The 18,808-nt window shown below is 47.1% G+C and overlaps 2 protein-coding genes across 6 annotated transcripts in view; one reads left to right on the forward strand and one right to left on the reverse strand.

The window, feature by feature from the left end:
• Positions 1-11,412, forward strand: part of Usp30 (ubiquitin specific peptidase 30) — a 32,390-nt gene extending 20,978 nt beyond the window's left edge. For 3 of the 4 annotated variants that reach the window (XM_026409191.2, XM_026409192.2, XM_026409194.2), the window contains 6 exons: positions 4,091-4,150; positions 4,674-4,760; positions 5,364-5,444; positions 5,542-5,761; positions 7,786-7,906; positions 8,720-11,411. In XM_026409191.2, the coding sequence (XP_026264976.1) occupies positions 4,091-4,150; positions 4,674-4,760; positions 5,364-5,444; positions 5,542-5,761; positions 7,786-7,906; positions 8,720-8,984 (834 nt within the window). In that variant the 3' untranslated portion in view covers positions 8,985-11,411. Of the gene's footprint in view, positions 1-4,090; positions 4,151-4,673; positions 4,761-5,363; positions 5,445-5,541; positions 5,762-7,785; positions 7,907-8,719 lie in introns of all 4 variants that reach the window. The other variant, XM_026409193.2, reaches the window with a different exon arrangement.
• Positions 11,413-11,556: 144 nt separating this feature from the next.
• Alkbh2 (alkB homolog 2, alpha-ketoglutarate dependent dioxygenase) lies at positions 11,557-15,690 on the reverse strand. 2 transcript variants are annotated; one of them, XM_026409221.1, is made up of 4 exons: positions 15,654-15,690; positions 13,980-14,449; positions 12,822-13,020; positions 11,557-11,878 (listed from the first exon to the last, which is right to left on the reverse strand). In XM_026409221.1, exons 2-4 carry the CDS (start codon positions 14,257-14,259, stop codon positions 11,575-11,577), a joined length of 783 nt encoding a protein of 260 aa, XP_026265006.1. In that variant the 5' UTR covers positions 14,260-14,449; positions 15,654-15,690; the 3' UTR covers positions 11,557-11,574. The 2 variants fall into 2 exon arrangements, with proteins under 2 accessions (XP_026265006.1, XP_026265007.1); XM_026409222.1 differs by lacking the exon at positions 15,654-15,690 and adding an exon at positions 14,640-14,740.
• Positions 15,691-18,808: the final 3,118 nt, after the last annotated feature.

The raw sequence follows: 18,808 nt of genomic DNA on the forward strand, positions 1-18,808 counted from the left end.
CATGTCTGTTGAGATGATCATATTTTATTCTTTTATCCCATTAATGTGTGAAAAGGCAGTTTTAAATTTTTTCTAGCATTAAACCAACCTTGAATTTTTAAAACTCGTTTGATTATGATGTTCTGCTGGACATGATTTCTAATATTTTCTAAAGGCTATGTGGCTATTTATGAGGAAGGTTAATGTTTCAATTTTCTTCTCTTGTAATGTCTTCATCAGACTTTGCTAGGATCATGCTGGCCTCATGAAATAAGAGGTATTCCCTCTGTTCCTGAACAATTTTGTTTAACATTGTTATTATTTCTTCCTTAAATATTTGATAGAATTTTTGTTTCTTTCCTTAGTTCATGGTTCTGTTTACACTTTGCTATGAGATACAGGCACACATATTTTTTCCACATTTTTAAAAGTATTTTTATTGTAGATGGTTACAATATCTTTATTCTATTTATTTATTTTTATGTGGTGCTGGGGATTGAACCCAGTGCCTCATATGTGCTAGGCAAGCTCTCTACCACTGAGCCCCAGCCCCAGCCCTTTTCCACATTTTTTATTGGTGCACAAGCATATATATTATGAGAAATTGACTCTCACTGTCTTAATAAAATGTCCTCTTAATCTCTGACTCACCTACTTCCATGAAATCAAGACTGTTTGATTCATTTTCATCTTACTAGTGTTTTTTTGGTATGTCCTTTTCTTTCTTCATATTTTCAACCTTTGTCTTTGTAGTTAAAGTATAGATTTTATAGATAGCATATGATTAGGTCTTGCTCTTTTATTCAGCTTGAGAATATGCCTTTTAATTGGAGTGTTTAGTCCATTTACATTTATTGTAATTATTCATATGCTTAGATTCAGGTCTGCCACTTTACCATTTGTTTTGTAAATTGTCTTACATATTTCTATTTGTCTTACACATTTCTTGTTCCTCTGTTTCTTCTTTCTGGCTTCTTTTGGGTTAATCAATACTTTTTGGAATTCTGTTATTGGCCTTTTTGTGTATATGTGATTACTCATGTTATTTTACCCATATCATAGCCTATTTAGAGTCAATATCTACTCTTTTATGTAAAGTATTGGAATGTTTAAAAATAATTTTGCTGGGTGTGGTGGCACAAACCTGTAATCCCAGAGACTTGGAAGGCTGAGGCAGGAGGATGGCAGATTCGAGGCCAGTCTCAGCAACTGAGCAAGACCCTCAGAAATTTGGTGAGACCCTATTTCAAAATAAAAAATAAAAAGGGCCAGGGATGTGGGACTGGGGTTGTGGCTCAGTGGTAAAGTGCTTGCTTAGGACAGTTGAGAACCTGGGTTCCATCCTCAGCACCACATAAAAACAAACCACAACAACAAAAAGTGTGTATACATGTATGTATGTGTATATGTGAATATATATATATATATATATATATATATACACACACACACACACACATCTGTGTATATATGTGTGTATGTTCATATATACATATATGTATTCTTCAAAAATCAGAGCTGATCAAAATATTTTTATAGACATGAAATATCAGTGTATCTTCCACAACTAGACCTATAAAAAATGTTAATTGGGATCATTTTAGGCTGAAGGGAAATAAACATCAAATGGACTTAGATCTACAGGAAACAGAGCCAGGCGCAGTAGAGCATGCCTGTAATCCCAGTGCTCAGGAGGCTGAGATAGGAGGATCGAGAGTTCAAGGCCAGTCTCAGCAAAGTGAGGTACTAAGCAACTCTGTGAGACCCTGTCTCTAAATAAAATACAAAATAGGGCTGGGGATGTGGCTCAGTGGTCAAGTGCCCCTGCATTCAATCCTGGTACCCCCCAAAAAAGATCTGTAGGAAACATTGAAGAACATCAAAAACAGGGTGTGTGTGTGAGAACTTTTGCTATCCAGTCTTTTGTGCATTATAAACTCCACAATATTGGGTTATAACATGCTTTAAATACTTAGATGTGTTTTTAACAAATTGAAGGGAAAATATTTCATATTTACCATTTTTGGTGTTCTTCGTTGTTGCCTGTAGATCTAAAACCATTTGATGTTTTTTCTTTTCAGCCTCAAAAAATCCCTTCATATTTCTTGTGGGTATACTGGTGGCAGACTCATGTCTATGAAAGTATTATTGTTTTGCTCTTTTAGAATAATTTTGCTGTCTATAGAATTTGGAGTTGACCTTGTTGCTTTTATCTTGCTTTGGTGTACTTTAAATATGTTATTTTAAAGACGTTGTTTTCTTCTGGGCATTTTTTTTTCAAAAAGTGTGTCATTCATATTTTCTTCTGAATTTAAAATATCATTTTTCTAAAGCTTCTGCTTACAAGGTTTTCTCTTTTGTTCATCCTGTGTGTAAATAGTTTTCTTAAGATTTATCCTGCTTGGGGTTTGCTGAGTTCCTACAATCTGTGTTTTTGTGTTCCACCAAAGTTTGGAGCTTGGCCGTTGTTTGCCCAGTCGTCTTGCCTGTTGTGGACTCACCGGGCTGCTGATGTGTGGTTCCCCGGGTCACTGATGCCATGTTCATTTCTCATCGTCTTTTCCCTCTGTGTTCTACAAACTCAGTCATTTCTATTGATCCATCTTTAAGTTTGCTGACTCCTCCATCCTCGGTCTTTGCCTGTCCAGAACATTTTCCATTTTAGATCTCTTTAGTTATGGAATTTCCTTCTTTTCAATAGTCTCCATGTCTCTGCTGAGGTCCTCCATTTGTCCATGCACTGTAACTATGTTTCCTCTTTCTGACCTTGAGCATATTTACAACACACCTCTGCGGTCCTCCTGGGCTAATTTCAACATCTAGGTCACCTCCTTTTCACTTCACCATGGGCCACATTTTCCCTTCTTTGTATTGTGTATTCAGTCATTTTTGTTGCATATTTTATATTGTAGTAGAGACTGGATTGTGTTGTTTCTCTGAAGGAAAATGGCTTTTGCCCTGGCAGTCAGTTCATTTGTCGGGGCTCAGATTCCAGGCCTCCCTCTTCTGCCTGAGGGCCGCAGAGTCTCTGCTCAGGTGTTTTCGCTTCCAGATGCTCCCTTTTGCCAGGCTCCCTGCATTCGGCCCTGAGCTGGTGCCATCCAGGATCAGCTCTGAGACTGGGCAGGATCTCCCCACAGGTTGGAGCTCCTCCTCTCTTGGCTGCCCTCTTTCTGGGATTTGTCTGTGTCTTTTTACCAGCCCTGAACTTGGCCTTCTGACAACTCAGGCCTGTAAGATTGCTGCTTTTGCCACCTGGCGTTGTGCAGAGCAGGCAAAATAGGGCACACGGCGTGTCATTTTAGTTTCTGCCAGCTTCTGGCAATCATTCAGATGGTTTTGTTTTACTGGGTCCATGTTTTATGGTTGTTGGCTGAAAAGGGGCGTGTCTAGCCAGGCTCCCCCGCTGCTACCAAAAGCAGGGAGCTTATCCTGTTTTATCGTCTGACTTTTTCAATTAATCATATAAACATCATTTCACATAATCACACGTTCTTCTACCAATTAAGAGCTGGCAGAAACTAAATCCTTGTAGTTATGTCTGTGGTTATTTCCTTAGATAAGATCCCCATGTTGCTGGGTCAGGTATGTGATCTTAAAGTTTTTTCAGGCTATTCTGTAGTATTATTGTTGCTGTTGAATTTGTTTGTTTTGTTTCTGTGGTGCTGGGAGTGAACCCTGGCCTCAAGCGTGTATGCAGAATAAGTGCTCTGTGCTGAGCTACACCCCCCTCCCACAGTGCTTAGCTTTATAAGGTTGTTGTTAATAGAACTTTCTTCTGAGCACATTATGTTTTCTTATGTTAAATGTGAGCATCTAAATTAAATTAAACCAGGCACAGCAATTCATGCCTGTAATCCTAGCAACTGGGGAGGCTGAGGCAGGAGGATCCCAAGTTCAAGGCCAGCTTCAGCAACTTAAAGAGACGCAGTCTCAAAATAAAAACTGAAAGGGGCTTGAGTGAGGCTCAGTGGTCAAGTGCTCCTGGGTTCAATGCCCAGGACTGCTGAATGAATAAATATGTACTAAAGTGTCTCACAGGCACATACATTCCATCTGTTGCATGGAATCTAAGGTTTTTTTTTTTTTTTTCCTGCAATATTTGTTTCAGAGTCCTGTTCGATTTGATACCTTTGATAGCCTTTCACTAAGTATTCCAGCTGCCACTTGGGTATGTACCTCTGGTTGATTTGGGGTATGTTTTGCAAATATTTCAATCTGAAAGATCTTCAAGGCACTTTATGTAGCTCAGATCCTGTGTGTTATTCAGACACGTAGTCAGTCACACAATTCTTAACTCTAGGGTGTGGCACCAGGGCCTGATCATGGGGGAGAAAACATGGAGGTTTTTTGTCTTGCTGCAGGAAATTTGGCTTTTTCATCAAACACCACACATGTGCACACACACACCCCTCAGATTTAAAGACACATAAAACATAGATTTAGACGTCCAAATCACGGAAGTCCATAATTTTCCACGGCCTTTTATCCTTGTACTCTTAGATGGGTCAGTAGTCGCAGTGCCAGATCCTTTGAGCTCCACCTTTGTGCAGGAGACATCCAGTTCTGTCTGCGGGGCTCTGTTGCCTGGGTTCAATTTGCAAATAATTGGGCAGCTCTGAGCTCCACCCAGCCACCTGCGAGTTCAGTACAGCTCTTCTTTGAATTATTCTAATTTTCTTCTCATGCTGTAGGGTCATCCCCTGACCCTGGACCACTGCCTTCACCACTTCATCTCCTCGGAATCTGTGCGCGATGTTGTGTGTGACAACTGTACAAAGGTATGCCTTGAATCCCAGTGGCATCTCCCAGCTGGCGCGTGAGCTCCCGTAGTGCCCCTCACACTCTCAGCTCCTCTGACTGCCTGAGCCCAGAGGACGTGTGCAGTCCCTGCCATTTCCACCCGACCTGGTTTGGAAAGTGACTGCCCAAGGAGTTTGTTTCCCAGATGAGTTTCGTCTCATCCACAGCGTGTTTAAAGAAGAAGCATGCAGGTTAGGCTGGAGCTGGGAGACGCAGTTCTCTCCACTGCCCTTTCTCTCGTGCCCTGCCTTTTCTCTGTGCTGTCCGTCTGAGTCCCCATGTGACTGCATTTCACCCTTTGAATGGAGAGGAATTGTGTGGACCGAATTTTTGAAGACAGAAGACAAGATAGATTTCATGCCAGAGTTTCAGTTTTGACTCCTCATTTTTCTCCTCCCTCCATGGATACCGTTATTTAATAATCAAGAGGATCAGTGGGAACAGTTTGCAAATAATTGGGCACTGAGTTGATTTCAGCAGGTAGCAGTCCAGTGCCAGTCAGATGCACCAGCCCCGTAGCTGCCCTCCATAGATGTCCTGTTCAGGGTTTTCACAGAGAAATGTTGTTACTTCCATTTCAGATTGAGGCAAAAGGAACCTTGAATGGGGAAAAGGTGGAGCACCAGAGGACCACTTTTGTTAAACAGTTAAAACTAGGGAAGGTGAGCCCACCCCTCGCACCAGCTTGACTTTGCTTTGGAGGGATCCCCTATCCTGCCCTGAAACGTCCCGCCCTTTCCGCTTCCTCTCCCTCCGCAGCTCCCGCAGTGTCTCTGCATCCACCTGCAGCGGCTGAGCTGGTCCAGTCACGGCACGCCTCTGAAGCGGCACGAGCACGTGCAGTTTAATGAGTTCCTGATGATGGACATCTATAAGTACCGGCTCCTGGGCCACAGGCCCAGTCAGCACCACCCTAAACTGAAGGAGAGCCCGGGGCCCGCGCTGGAACTGCAGGACGGGCCAGCCGCCCCCAAACCAGGTGTGTGCCCGAAGCAACCAACTTTCCTCAGCACAGAGCAGGGGTTTGGCAGCACCACATTCTGGCTTCCCCATAATCTGAGCACAAGGCTTATACAGTGTTACTCAGAATTCTTGGGAACAGCAGGTTCGGGGGTAGAAAAGGGGTTTTTTGTTTGTTTTTATGTGTGGTGCTGGTGCTGGGATGCCACCCAGGACCTCATGAATTCTAGGCAGGTGTGATACCCGTGAGCTACACCCCAGCCAAGATTTCTTAAAGAGGTTAAAATTATACAGTAATGAGGGCTGGGGATGTAGTTCAGTAGCAGGACGCTTGCCTGGCATGCATAAGGCCTGGGGTTCAGTCTCTAGAACCGCCCCCCCCACACACACACACACAAAAATTACACAGTAATCAGAAACAGTTCTTAAAATTCCATTATAGATGAAAAAGTACAGGAGGAAAGCTCAAGATTGCAGACTTCTTTTTCATCTTTGGACTAAACAGTAACTGACTCGGATCATTCCAGTGAATTTGCATTTCTTTCTCCTGGCCCCTAAAACAAGTCATCGCATTTATACAAGGAGTATGTGGCGGGGTAAACGTCCTGGCTGAACATCTTATTTGGGTTCACAGGACTTTTTACTGGATTGTTGATCTCATTCTGTTACTGTCCTCGTCTGAGGTTAATTGTTAAATGGGTCCCCATTAGGCAAGGTCACCCATGAGAAACTGGAGGTTCTCTGTGGTTCACAGTTGGCCCAGGGCACCCAGCAGCTGGTGATCTGGCCTGCAGTGTGGGTCGGGATGGTGTTTGAAGGTGTCTTGTGCAGCCCATTGGGTTCTTTGGAGTTGTAGGTGAGGAAGACCCACCGACTTGTAGGCTCCATGCCTGAACCCACCCCTTGCAGGCTGCCCCCAGGTGATCGGGACTGTCCTCCTGACTCCCACACTGTGTGGACTGAGGTCCCTCCCTCCTTTGGTTCTTTTTTCACAACCACAATTGCACGGCCTGGCAAGACCTCATCCGAGGAGACTGTACCTGGTTCTCCCTCACCAGGCCCTGGATTCACATCAGGAACCCTGAGGCAGGGAAGCCAGTCCCTGACCCTTGTTTGGCACCACAGCTCTCTTGCCCCAGCCTGCGCCAGCCCTGACTGAGGGGCAGCCTGCTGGTGCCCAGAGCACGCGGCTCTGTTCTAGATGCCAGTGTGAATTACGTGGTGCAGGAGAGCCCCCAGACATGATGCTTGAGCTGAAAAGGGATGGAAATGTCCCCCTAGTGATGCTACCCATGACTCATAAGTGTTAATGCTGCCACATGTTGGTGTTCTTTAGAAGCAGACAGGGTTTTTAAAAAAATACGATGTTTACATCAGTGGTTCTCAGCATGAAGCGATGGAAGACTTTGGGCAATGTCTAGTGACATTTTTGGCTGTCACAAAACACCCTGTAACACAGCACATCCCCCACAACGAAGAGTTGCCCAGCTCAGAGTGTCTGTAGTGCCAGGTCGAGAGACCTTGGATCAAGTCAAAAGTCAATAAATTAACCCCTGCTTGCCAGGTGCCGGGCCACCCGCCTACAATCCCAGCCACTCAGGAGCCTGAGGCAGGAGGATCACAAATTCAAGGCCAGCCTCAGCAACTCTTGATGGCCCTAGCAACTTGTGAAACCCAGTCTCTAAGTGAAAAGGGGCTGGGGATGTGGTCAGTGGCTAAGCACCTCTGGGTTCAGTCCCTGGTACCAAGTAAATAAGTACTGCTTTACTTTGGTACCTGTTGTTTGCCAATGGGAATGGGAATCTAAATGATCCACACAGTTATCAAGGCCAGCACTCGATCTGGGGCTTGATACGCTTTTCCTACTTGGACTTAAAATAGGGACTGAGGGGTAGGGAATTTTATGAATTAATTTAGTTCAAAAGGAACTATTGTTTTTCTTTGTGGCATTATAGGGAGCTCATTTTCAACGCAGTCAAAACCATATTTGTTTGCTGAGAGCCACTGCTGGTGTTCACTGATTCAGGCCTTTTTCTCTTGCAGTTCTGAATCAGCCAGGGGCCCCCAAAACACAGATTTTTATGAATGGCGCCTGTTCCCCGTCTTTGTTGCCAACCCTGCCACCCCCATTGCCCTTTCCTCTCCCAGTTGTTCCTGACTACAGGTGAGCTGCTCTTCAGAAACACGTTCTTTATTCATCATGAGCCGTTGTCGCACTTTCTGATGTTAACTTTTCACCGACATGAATTAATGACAATTTAGAGATTAATTATTACACATTCCTATTTAGGAATTATAAAAGTACATAGAAGCCGGGCTTGGTGGTGCACACCTGTAATCCCAGTGGCTGGGGAGGCTGAGGCAGGAGGATCGCAAGTTCAAAGCCAGCCTCAGCCAAAGTGAGGCCCTAAGCAACTCAGTGAGACCCTGTCTCTAATTAAATACAAAATAGGGCTGGGGATGTGGCTCAGTAGCCAAGTGCCCCTGAGTTCAATCCTTGGTACCCCCCCAAAAAAAAAGTACATAGAATGCATACGTATGTGTGTATATGTATGTATATAAAGAAGAATTTAAATTTCTTGGATTGATTAGATAACCCATTACATCTGTAGAGTCCAACACTGTAGGAGCTGTGTGTAGGCGGGGGCAGGGGCCTGTAATCCAGCTTCTGGGGACGCTGAAGTGTATGCTCCAGGCCAGCCTCATCAACACAGAGAGGCCCCTTTCAAAACATGAAACAAAAGTGCTGTGTGTCTGTGTGTATACACCTGTGCACACTCAGGGTTCTCCCCGCCACCCTCAGTGTGGACATCCTGCCTGGCCAGTAAATGGGGTCTGTATTTCTATGGCTTTCTGGTGTGTTGTCGTGTGAGTGCACCGCTGTGCTGACCCCCTGTGTTTAACACCTGCGGTTCTTGTTGTCCTTCTGCCTGTGTGAGTCCTAACTGTGAACCCGGCGCTTCTCCCCCACATTCAGCTCCTCTATGTACCTCTTCCGGCTGATGGCAGTGGTCGTCCACCATGGAGACATGCACTCTGGACACTTTGTCACTTACCGACGGTCCCCACCTTCAGCCAAGAACCCTCTGTCGACCAGTAACCAGTGGCTGTGGATCTCCGACGACACTGTCCGCAAGGCCAGCCTGCAGGAGGTGCTGTCCTCCAGCGCGTACCTGCTGTTCTACGAGCGGGTCCTCTCCAGGGTGCAGCACCAGGGCCAGGAGTACAAGTCTGAAGAGTGACTGCTGATGGCCTCGTCCACGCCATCCAGGATAGAAGCCAGCTGTGCTGTGTGTGTCTCGCAAGCAGCCCCCCCAGAGCTTGCGGCGTGTTCCGAAAGTGGGCTCCGTGGAGGAGCCCCCCACCCCCTGCCCTGCTAGCAGCTCTGGAAGGGCCGGCAGCCGGAGAGCGTCCCTGTGTCTAGAGTGTCTTTTTACTCATCTGATTCAAGTAATTAAAAGCTACCAGATCCAGAAAGCACCTTTCTATATTGTAACATGTGAGATGTTCTCAGAGGGCAGTCACCTTCCTAATCCTCTGACATTTCAACATAGATTTTTTATTTTTAATAAGCAGGCCCCTAAAAATTGTTGACATAATTAGTGAAATCATTAAAGGCAACAATTTAGAAGAAAAAGTGCCTTTCACTTTCGATTGCTTTTGTAGCCCAACCATTCTGAGAAAGAGACATGATCTAAGAGTCCTAGAAACAGTTTTTGAAGGCCCTGTTCCTTCCAGGTCACTCAGAGGATATCAAAGAGCAGTTACAAGATGCCTGAAGAGCTCCTCTCCCTCTTTGTACGCCTTTTTCTAACCTTTTGATTCTTTCTATGTCTTAAAGACACATCTGCCAAGTCCCCCCGCCCTGGGTGCTGTTTCACGACTTTGTCAGTCAATGTAAGTGAAACGCTCGTTGCTTTTCTCTCTTGTGTACTACACCAAGAGATGTGATCCTAGTACATTATGAAAACCGTGTGGCCGGCCAGACCGGACAGCGTCTCTGTATCTGGGCAACCCCTGTGTCTTCTGCCATATAGAAAACCATTACACAAGGACGGTTACTTCCGTGTTATTTATTGCCTGTGCAGGAGCTCTGAAGGCCTACAGGCAGGGTCTTGGGGCTGTGTGAGCTCATCCCTGCCTCAGCTGGAGAGCTGGATTAGGATGCGTGCTGTTTATGGGCTGCAGTCTTGCTGGACCTGTTTCCTCATTTGTAAAGCGAAGGGTTAGATTAGATGACCGAAAAAGTTCAATCCTGCCACACGCAGTGGCACATGCCTATCATCCCAGCAGCTCGGGAAGCTGAGACAGGATGATCGAGAGTTCAAAGCCAGCCTCAGCAAAAGTGAGGCGCTAAGCAACTCAGTGAGACCCTGTCTCTAAATAAAATACAAAATAGGGCTGGGGATATGGTTCAGTGGTCAAGGGCCCCTGAGTTCAATGCCTGGTACCAACCCCCGCCCTCCCCCCCCCCAAAAAAAAAGAACTCCAGTCCTTCCCACAGAAGGAAGAAAGCAGTTTGATTTCTGAAACACAAATATAGCCGACATTAGGCATCATCTTTTTGTTTTGGCTCACATTCTGAATTTATTCATTCCCAGTAGCCTAATACAAAAAGAGTATATTGAGCATTTTCTTCCCTTTTCAGATAAGTCTCGTGAATGCAACCCAGGGCTGAAGGAATTTTGATGACACAATAGTACCGAGTTTAAGCTAGGTTTGTGATTTTTAAAAAAAGATGCCAAATTCAAACTGACTCTTCAGAGAAAACATTTGGAATCAGACCAATACAAAAGATCACCAGAAGTCAGGCCAAGAACTGTGCTCCTGCTGGGCATGCCCCTGGACTCCAGAGGCTGAGGCAGGAGGATGGTGAGTTCAAAGCCAGCCTCAGCCACGGCGAGGTGCTGAGCAACTCAGCGAGACCCTGTCTCTAAATAAAATACAAAATAGGGCTGGGGATGGGGCTCAGTGGTACCAAAAAATCCTGGTACCAGTCCCTGGTACCAAAAAAATAAATAAAAGAACTGTGCTCCCTCCACCTGGGGTGAGCTTCCAGATGTGCGTTGGCATTAGTTGACAGTGCAAGAAGCCCAGGTGGTCACCATTCAGCTGGGCCAGTGTGCATCCTGAGGACTTGGGGACTCTCCCTGTCAACAGAATATACTGTGAAGGTTCTTGGAGCCACCAATGTCAGTGTGAAAGCAGGAGCTTGAACCACCTGATCCGTGCAGTGCAGACCTCAGCGTTGATGTGGAACTGAATGCACCAGTTTTATCTAAATCCAGTGACACAAACATCAGGTCATGTGACCGTGAGCTGCACTGCACAGTTGTAGCTCTGAGTAACTGCTGTTCTGCAACCCCGGGAAACTGGCATCAGAGAGATGCATGCAAGGATCCAACAGCGGGTTGGGAGGAGCTCCTTGGCCAGAGGCTGGGGTGTGAGTGAAGGCTGTAAATGTGAATGACAACCTGTTTGAACGCTAACTTCCTCATTTTGTAAATTATTAGGCATTAAGTAGCGGCAGAATAATCTGATTTCTTGTTTTAAGTTATTTACAAAGTCAGTAGCTTCTTTTTGGAAAAGCCTAAGTTAAATTAGTAGTCTAGGCTATAATAACTGATTTATGTATTTGCTAAAGGTACTTTTGTATCTGCTATGTATTATAGCAATAAAAGAATCATTTTGTTAGGAAAAAATCAACTGGTAATCTTTTATAATTCACTGTGCTTTCCTTAACCTGCTCCTGTAAAGAAACACCAGCTCCCTCTCAGACAAAAAAAAAAAAAAAAAAAAAAAAATACAAAAAGAAACATGTTAAAAACGTTTTTATTTCTTAGGCAAAATTTTACGAAATGTCAGGTTGACCCTCGGAGCCAGAACCTTCTTGCGCACGGGAAGACTGTGATACCAGTGGGTGTTGGTCGGGGGGTTCATCATCAGTAAGCTTCCGTGGGCCAGCTGCAGCCGGACCACCTCTAGCTTCCGGTGGGGGTTCTTCCCTCGGGAGTCCTTGTGCCGGAAGCAGAAGTCCCTGCAGGCACCAAAGGAGACAGAGGCGATGGGGCTCCTGGGAGCCAGTTCTCTCTCATCGTCTCGATGCTCCCCAATGTGGTCACAGCCATCTTTGTACCTGCAATGAGAAAACAGGCACCGCTCAGAGTGACCTTCTGGAGGCTGTCCCTGCAGGGCCTGAGCGCCTCCCTGGCTCTGCAAGTGAGGCCGACCTGGGGCATCTACATGGGTAACCTCTCCTAAAGCAGGCCCACAGCACGTCTCATCAGGCCCTGGCTCATGCATGGAAACCTTCCTGTCACATAAAAGGATTTCCTCCCTCCATACAGAATAAACTCCTGTTCCTGGCACATTCTGGCCCCTGGCCACTCGAGAGCACCCCGCATCCCTTCCTCCCTCCCTCATTGCTTTCTGGCCACAACAGGAGTATTCCTGCTCCACAGGAGCTCTGGGCTTCTCTGGGTGCCTGGCCTGAGCTCTCCAGTTAGTTACCAGCTCAGGTGTCTCCGTGAGCCCTCCTCTAACCATCTCATCTAAAGTGGGTCCTTCTCCTCTGCCCAGGGTTCTCAGCCAGGGTGATGTTGCCCCAGGAGATACTGGGCAATGTCTGGACACATTTCTGGCTGCTCTTGATGGCATAAGGTGCTACTGGCATCCCCTGATGGTGGCCAGGGACGCTCTCAGTCCTACAATGCACAGATCAGCCCTGGGCAACAAATTAGCCTATGATGTTCACAGTCCTGCTGCTGCTCAGAAACCCTGAGCCCCAACCTTTCCTCAGCTGCTCATTTAAATCAGCCTGCTTGACTGTCCCCACCACACTCCCTACGGTCCCAAATGACCCTGCCCAGCTGTCTGTCCAGGAGTTAATCACCCTTCCCTCCTGCTGCTGCCTGAGCTCCCTGAAGGACGACTGGGCTTGCGTTCTCCCACCATGATGTCCCTTGTGTGCTACTGGAAGGTTTGCTGTGCAGGACCAAGTATGGGGGAGCCCTGAACGCTTCCTTTTGGAGGAGACAGAAGGCTATAAAACTGACTCCACCAGAGAAGGGAGGCATCACCTGTTGACAAGCACGAAGTTGAAGGTATGTCCTGTCAAGCCAGAGACACGATCCCGGATGCACTCTAGAACTGGGATCCAGGGCTTTGGAGACAGCGTAAGGCCTGAAAACGTGTAGGTCAGTCCAGCGTCACCATATGTGGCTTGCTTCCTTGGCACACTGTGCCACTTCCCAAACACCTGGACCCTGGCCAGTGCACCTGTGCAGAAAAAAACAGCAGTGCCAACCCCCGGACCAGAGAGGCAGGCGACACACTCTCTGAGTACTCGGGAGAGCAAGGGAAGGAAAACAGGAATGGCATGTCCCTCTGTCCTCCAGTGTCATGAAATGCCCTCTTCTGTAATACACCTCCTCAAAAATCACAATGGCTTGCCAAAGTTTTATGTAAAACCACTCTTGCCCTTCTTTCTGCGGTCAATTCTTGAACACGGTAATTTAATTGCCTTTAGGAGCAGAACAGAGACTGAACTCTAAGCACAATGAGGTTTTCATGATAGCCAATTTGTGTCAACCTGTCACTCCATGGAAGGCAGAGATTGTGCAGCTCATGCTGGGCCAGATCCCATGATGGCATCATGGGGGGTTCTTAGCCTGTGGTTCGAAGACCAGCAGCCTCCTCATCACCTGGAAACACCTTAGAAACCAGACTGCAGCGTGGCCCCCCATGAGAGTCTGGAGTAGCAACACACCCCAGAATCACGTTCTACCACTTCCTGTCCTGGAAGCTTTTTAAAAAACACTGATGCCCAGGCTGGACCCTAGCTATCCTGATTCACTAGGTCTCCTGTTGAACCCAGCTTTTTTTTTTTTTTTTTAATTTTACTGGGGATCAAACCCAGGGCCTCACACATGCTAAGGCAAGCTCTCTACCACTGAGCAACAGCCTCAGCTTCGGCTTTGGGTTTTTTTCTATGATTGCTTTTGAACTTTCCCAGGTGATTCTAGTCAGTAGCCCGGTAGATGCACTCTGGTCAACTGTCAGTGGCCAGGCGATCCTGTTTTTCCCAGGTTGTATCCCAAGCCCAGAGTGGCTTGAGTATTTGTTGATTCCATTAGCAAGCCCATCAGTAATGGCCCTGAAGGTCAGATTTCTCCTAATATAACATCATGGGTTGTAGGAAACAAGCCTTGAAACCCACACGCACGTCTTCTGCTTACCTGTAAAATATTCCACTTTTTCCTCCAACTGTCGGAAAATCTCATCTGCCTCTGCTTTGCCAAACAAGACCGTGTAATCGCAGTCCAGGCCCTCAGCGCGAATGTGTCGCCAGCTGGGGCCTGCCAAGTGGGCGGCATTCCCCGGGGGGTCTCTCCTGGGCCTCTTCCTTGTGTGTCCTTTGTTGTCGCCCAGGGTAGCTCCTTCTTCTGTGCTCTGCTCTTGCTCCTCCAGCTTTCCCAAAAGGCTCCCTTGAACCTCCTTCCCCAGGAATCTGTCCATCCCTTCCCTCCACCAAAGAGGATGTCAGCAGCAAGACACCCAGGAAGAGTGCCCAAGCTCTGTCCCTGATGAAAACTCAGTAGGTGGGTTTTGAAGGGGTCCCACAGCAATGCTTCTATTTGGGGATGGAGCTCAATGGAAGGCCCTTCGGTGTCTAGAATGTTTGAGTTCCTGGGTTCAATCTCAGGGTCTGCAACAAAGGAAACAGTTTCAGCTGGAAGAGCCCTAGGGACTTTCTGGCCAGAGTCTTCAGGCAGCACATCAAAACCGCAGGCTAGGAGTGTGGCTGAGTGGTACAGCATGTGCTTAGAGCACGGTGTAAGCAACTGGGTTCAATCCTGAGCACCCAAACAACAAACAACAAAGACAAAAATACCAACCAGGTGAGAAAAGGGATCAGCTGAAAAGCTTGCAAAAACTGAAGCCGGAATCAAGACAGGCAGTCAGTGTAGAAAGGTAAACTGAGTCAGGTCGATCTAGAAGGCCAATTTTGAGTCTGGGAAGTTGGAGACTGTCCCTTGAGAGGTCTTATCAAGAACCTGCCCCTGCTCCACCCTGTTGCCAAGGTAACCCGTCCCAGGAACTTCCCCTCCCTAAGGTTGTTAATGTGTCCTGTCTACTCCATCCTGCCCTTCCCCCTCAGCCCACCTATTTCCCACCTTTTGGCCACCCACGAGCATTCCTGGGACTAGTCACGTCTGCAAGAAGGAGAAAGATAAGGGGAGAAAGGCTGGAGATCAAAGGAAGCCTGGGACATAGAAAAAGGGAAGAACACCTCCCGTCTTGTGATACCAGGAGACCAGCTGTGGCCCCCTTCTCCCTGGCGGGAGAAGTCCATGTTCCCCCTTTTTAAATAAACCCTGCTTCATACGCTTGCCCCGGCTGCTCCTCTAATGTTCAAACCTCAACACGCGGGAAGCAGGACACCGCTAACCGGCGGTGTCAAAGCCTGACACTTGCACTTCACCCCCACGCGGAAAATTTTTAAAGAACACGCCTCCCCGTGGGAATCAGTATTTGCAGTCAAGTTTGGAAACTCCAGACAGGGAAAATGACGCCCAGAGGGAGGGGACAGGGAGTTTTGTCAAAGTCACCCACAAATGCAGGTTCTCTATTCCTGTCCACTTTGCTGAGGAAGAGACACCTGGCTTCCCTCTTTCTCACCAGCATTAAAACAGGTCAATACGGCGACACTCAAGGGGAAAAGACCCGGAATCCAAATGCCAACTAATTACAGTCAAACCCTCCTCCCCTTCTGATAGAAAATAAGAACTGTAACACGTGAGTGCGGTGGGAGCTGGAGAGCTCTCTTTACACCCCAGGACTGCCCCCTGCGAGGCTCAGAATCAGGAAAAAACCTCAGGAAGTCACAGCCGGCGGGAAAACACACTCACCCCGCCCGCGGCAGCTCAGGTCGCGCTTGCGCGTAGGTCTCCGGGGGCAATCTGGGAAGCGCAGGCGCATTGGTAAACGCAGTGGCTGCTGACCTCCTGGCGCCACCTGTCGGCCCCTGGATGCATCGCAGGCACTGCTTTGTCTGCCACATCTGGGCTTAACTGCCTCATCTGTAAAGTGGGGACTACAACCCCTGCCAAGAGAGGAAGTTGCAATGAAGTTGGGGGCTTTGTTTTAAAACTTCTTGGTATACAGTTCTGCAAATTTTGACAAAGCTACAATACTTTATAATCACTGTTGAAACACGACGCAAAGAAAAGGCCACCGACTCCAATTTTAAATCAAATTAAAGCAAGCTTTTATTTGTGTACACTGGAGCTGGCCAGGACTGTTTCTCTCCAAAACCCTGGGCTAGAGATCAGCCCCCCAGCTCTCCAGGAACAAGGTTTTATAGCACAAAAAGTTGCAAAGGGGGGGGTGTCTTGAGAACTTACAGCCAACAGGATTTTGACAAGCATAGTAAAAAGTCAGATAGATTAATGATCTACATGGGAGTAAATTCTCAACATCAGAATTTATGAAGTGCCGCTGAGATTTTAGAGAGGGTTGTTATCTGGTCAGGGAAAGCGAGGCATGGGTGAGTTCAAGGCACTGGCAGGAATTCCAAACAAGTTTAGAAAGCTCAGTAATTTGTAGTAAAACAGAAATTAACTTTTCATGACTTTGAGATGAGATGGCTCCCAATCTTAAAATGGAATTAGGCTGGGTTCATCATTCACCATAATCAAGATATATAACAGTCCTGGCCAAATTAGATTGTTATATTGTGTATTGTATACATGTGCAAATATGTAACAACAAATCCCCTGGGTATGTACAATGATATTACACCTATTAAAAAATGTGTGGGGGGTGTAGGGCTGGAGCTGGAGCTCAGTGGCAGAGCGCTTGCCTGGCATGTGTGAGACACTGGGTTCGATCCTTAGCACCACATAGAAATAAACAAATAAAATAAAGGCATTCTGTCCATTTACAACTACCAAAATAAAAAAAAAAAAATTGGGGGAAGGTGGTTAAGATCTAGAACAGTTTCATCATCACAGAAATTCCCCCCATCTTTTGGTTGTCAGCTTTTGCTCCTTACCCAGTCTCTGGCAACTGCATGCGTTCTTTCCTCTATCCCTCTAGTTTGCATTTTCCTGAATTTCATATGAATGGAATCATACAATACATAACTTTTTGGGTGTGACTTCTTTCATTTAACAATGGTGCTTTAAAAAAAATTTTTTTTAGTTGTAGAGGGACACACAATATTTTTATTAATTTATTTTTTATGTGGTGCTGAGGATCGAACCAGTGCCTCACACATGCTAGGCAAGTGCTCTGCCACTGAGCTATAGCCCCAGCCCGAAGGATGCTGCTTTTAAAAATCCACAGCACTAAAAAGAAATATTGTTTGCATCAGTAATTTGTCCCTTTTTATTGATGATTAGTATTGTATTCTATGGATGTAACACAGTTGTTTTTGGGTGATATGAATAGAATCAAGTTTTTATGTAAATATAGATTTTTATTTCACTTGAATAAATGCCTAAGAGGGTGATGCTGGGTCACAGAATAAGTGTATAAATGTTTAACTTCGTACAAACTGCTAAACTGGTTTTCAAAGCAAATGATATTCAATTATGAGTCTTTCTCTTCTTACCTTAAGCTCCTTGCCCTGGACACTGGCACACAGCATCAACAAGGATAAAGCTCCTGCCCTGGTCCAGGTTACATTTTAGAGATGCAGACAGGAATAAGCAAGGGAAAAATAATTTTATATAATATAGAAATTACAGAGTGATAGGCCAGGAGGTGGGGCTGGAGGAGAAGGCCTCACAGGGAAGAGTCCTAAGCAGAGACCCAGGCCTCAGGGGAGGAACTGGCTGTGTCCAGCTAAAGTGCTGGGATCCAGATTCAGTAGTAGGGCTTTGGTGGGAGAGGGAAGGAGCCAGCAGAGCTGGGTAAGACGCGAGGGTTTTATTTCAAGCCATTTTGGAAACTGTAGGAGGGTTTTAACCTGGAGGTTGTTGTGACATAATTTATATTTCCAAAAGATCACCGATAGGAAAGAGAAAGCCAGCCTGGGTTGTAAGCCAGAAGATGGGAGAGCTGCTGTTGAATTCAGGATTTGGAGAATTGATTTGCAGATATTGGTAATTTGAACCCCCGGGGAGGGATGGGGGAGGGAACCCAGGTGTGTGTTGGGGGAGGAGGGGGACCATGGTGCTTTTAGAGGGTGAACAGTTTGGGGTTTGACCTCCGTGACCTTAAAGTCGCTCCAAACCTGGTAGATAAGGCAAAGCGTAGCAAAGCAGGCTGTGAAAAGTGGTTGAGATCTGTATAGCAGTTCAACAAGTAACGGAGAGAAGGCTCGTTTTCATCCTGCCACACCCTGTGGGGCCCGTCCCTTTTTTACAGCTGAGCAATTGGAGCACCAGGCCCTGAGGCTGAGAGAGGACAAAGGCATTTAACTAAGAAAGAGTAGGCGGTCCAAGCCCTACCCCTGGGGCGCATGCGCAACGAGCCCTCTACACCCAGCCCCGCCCCTAGGGAAGCCCCCAACCCCCGGCTCCGAGCATGCGCCGGCTGCTTGGCGCCAATTGCTGACCCACCACAGACTACTGGGTCCCCGGGCGGCGCTCGTTCGCTCCCTCCTCGGTTCCGGGATGATTGGCCAGAAGACCCTGTACTCCTTCTTCTCCCCGAGCCCTGCCAGGAAGCGAAGTGTCCGCAGCCCGGAGCCGGCCGACCTGGGGACCGGCGTGGAAGCTGTAGCTGAGGAGAACGGCGATGCAGCGGTGAGGCGCGGCGGAGACCGCTTAAGGCCCCGGGGGCGAGGGGCAGGGATGGGGAAGAAATCAGGAATGCCATCTGGCCGGGGCGGTGCAGGAGCGCACAGCTCGCTCTGTAAATCAGGGACCCGAGTTGAATACAGCCTACATGCCTTCAAAACAGCCGCCTCCATCCCTCACCGGCCGCCATGTTGCAGGGCCAGCCAATGGGAATGGGCCTCGGGAACCACAGCGCCAATCGGCATGCAGCTGTCCCGCCCTTCTCAGCCCTCTGTCCAATCAGAGGGGGAGGGAGGCGGGACCCCGGAGGAGGGGTT

The sequence above is a fragment of the Urocitellus parryii genome, chromosome 3, assembly GCF_045843805.1.
Source record: "Urocitellus parryii isolate mUroPar1 chromosome 3, mUroPar1.hap1, whole genome shotgun sequence".
Lineage (NCBI taxonomy): Eukaryota > Metazoa > Chordata > Mammalia > Rodentia > Sciuridae > Urocitellus > Urocitellus parryii.

What these genes read in the sequence shown, in the direction of transcription:
- Alkbh2 (XM_026409221.1), bottom strand. Translation starts at nt 14,259, where the DNA reads ATGGACAGATTCCTGGGGAAGGAGGTTCAAGGGAGCCTTTTGGGAAAG. An exon ending in AAAAGTGGAATATTTTACAG is followed by an intron (nt 13,021 to 13,979) that starts GTAAGCAGAAGA and finishes TTTTCTGCACAG; the next exon opens with GTGCACTGGCCAGGGTCCAG. An exon ending in AACTTCGTGCTTGTCAACAG is followed by an intron (nt 11,879 to 12,821) that starts GTGATGCCTCCC and finishes TTCTCATTGCAG; the next exon opens with GTACAAAGATGGCTGTGACC.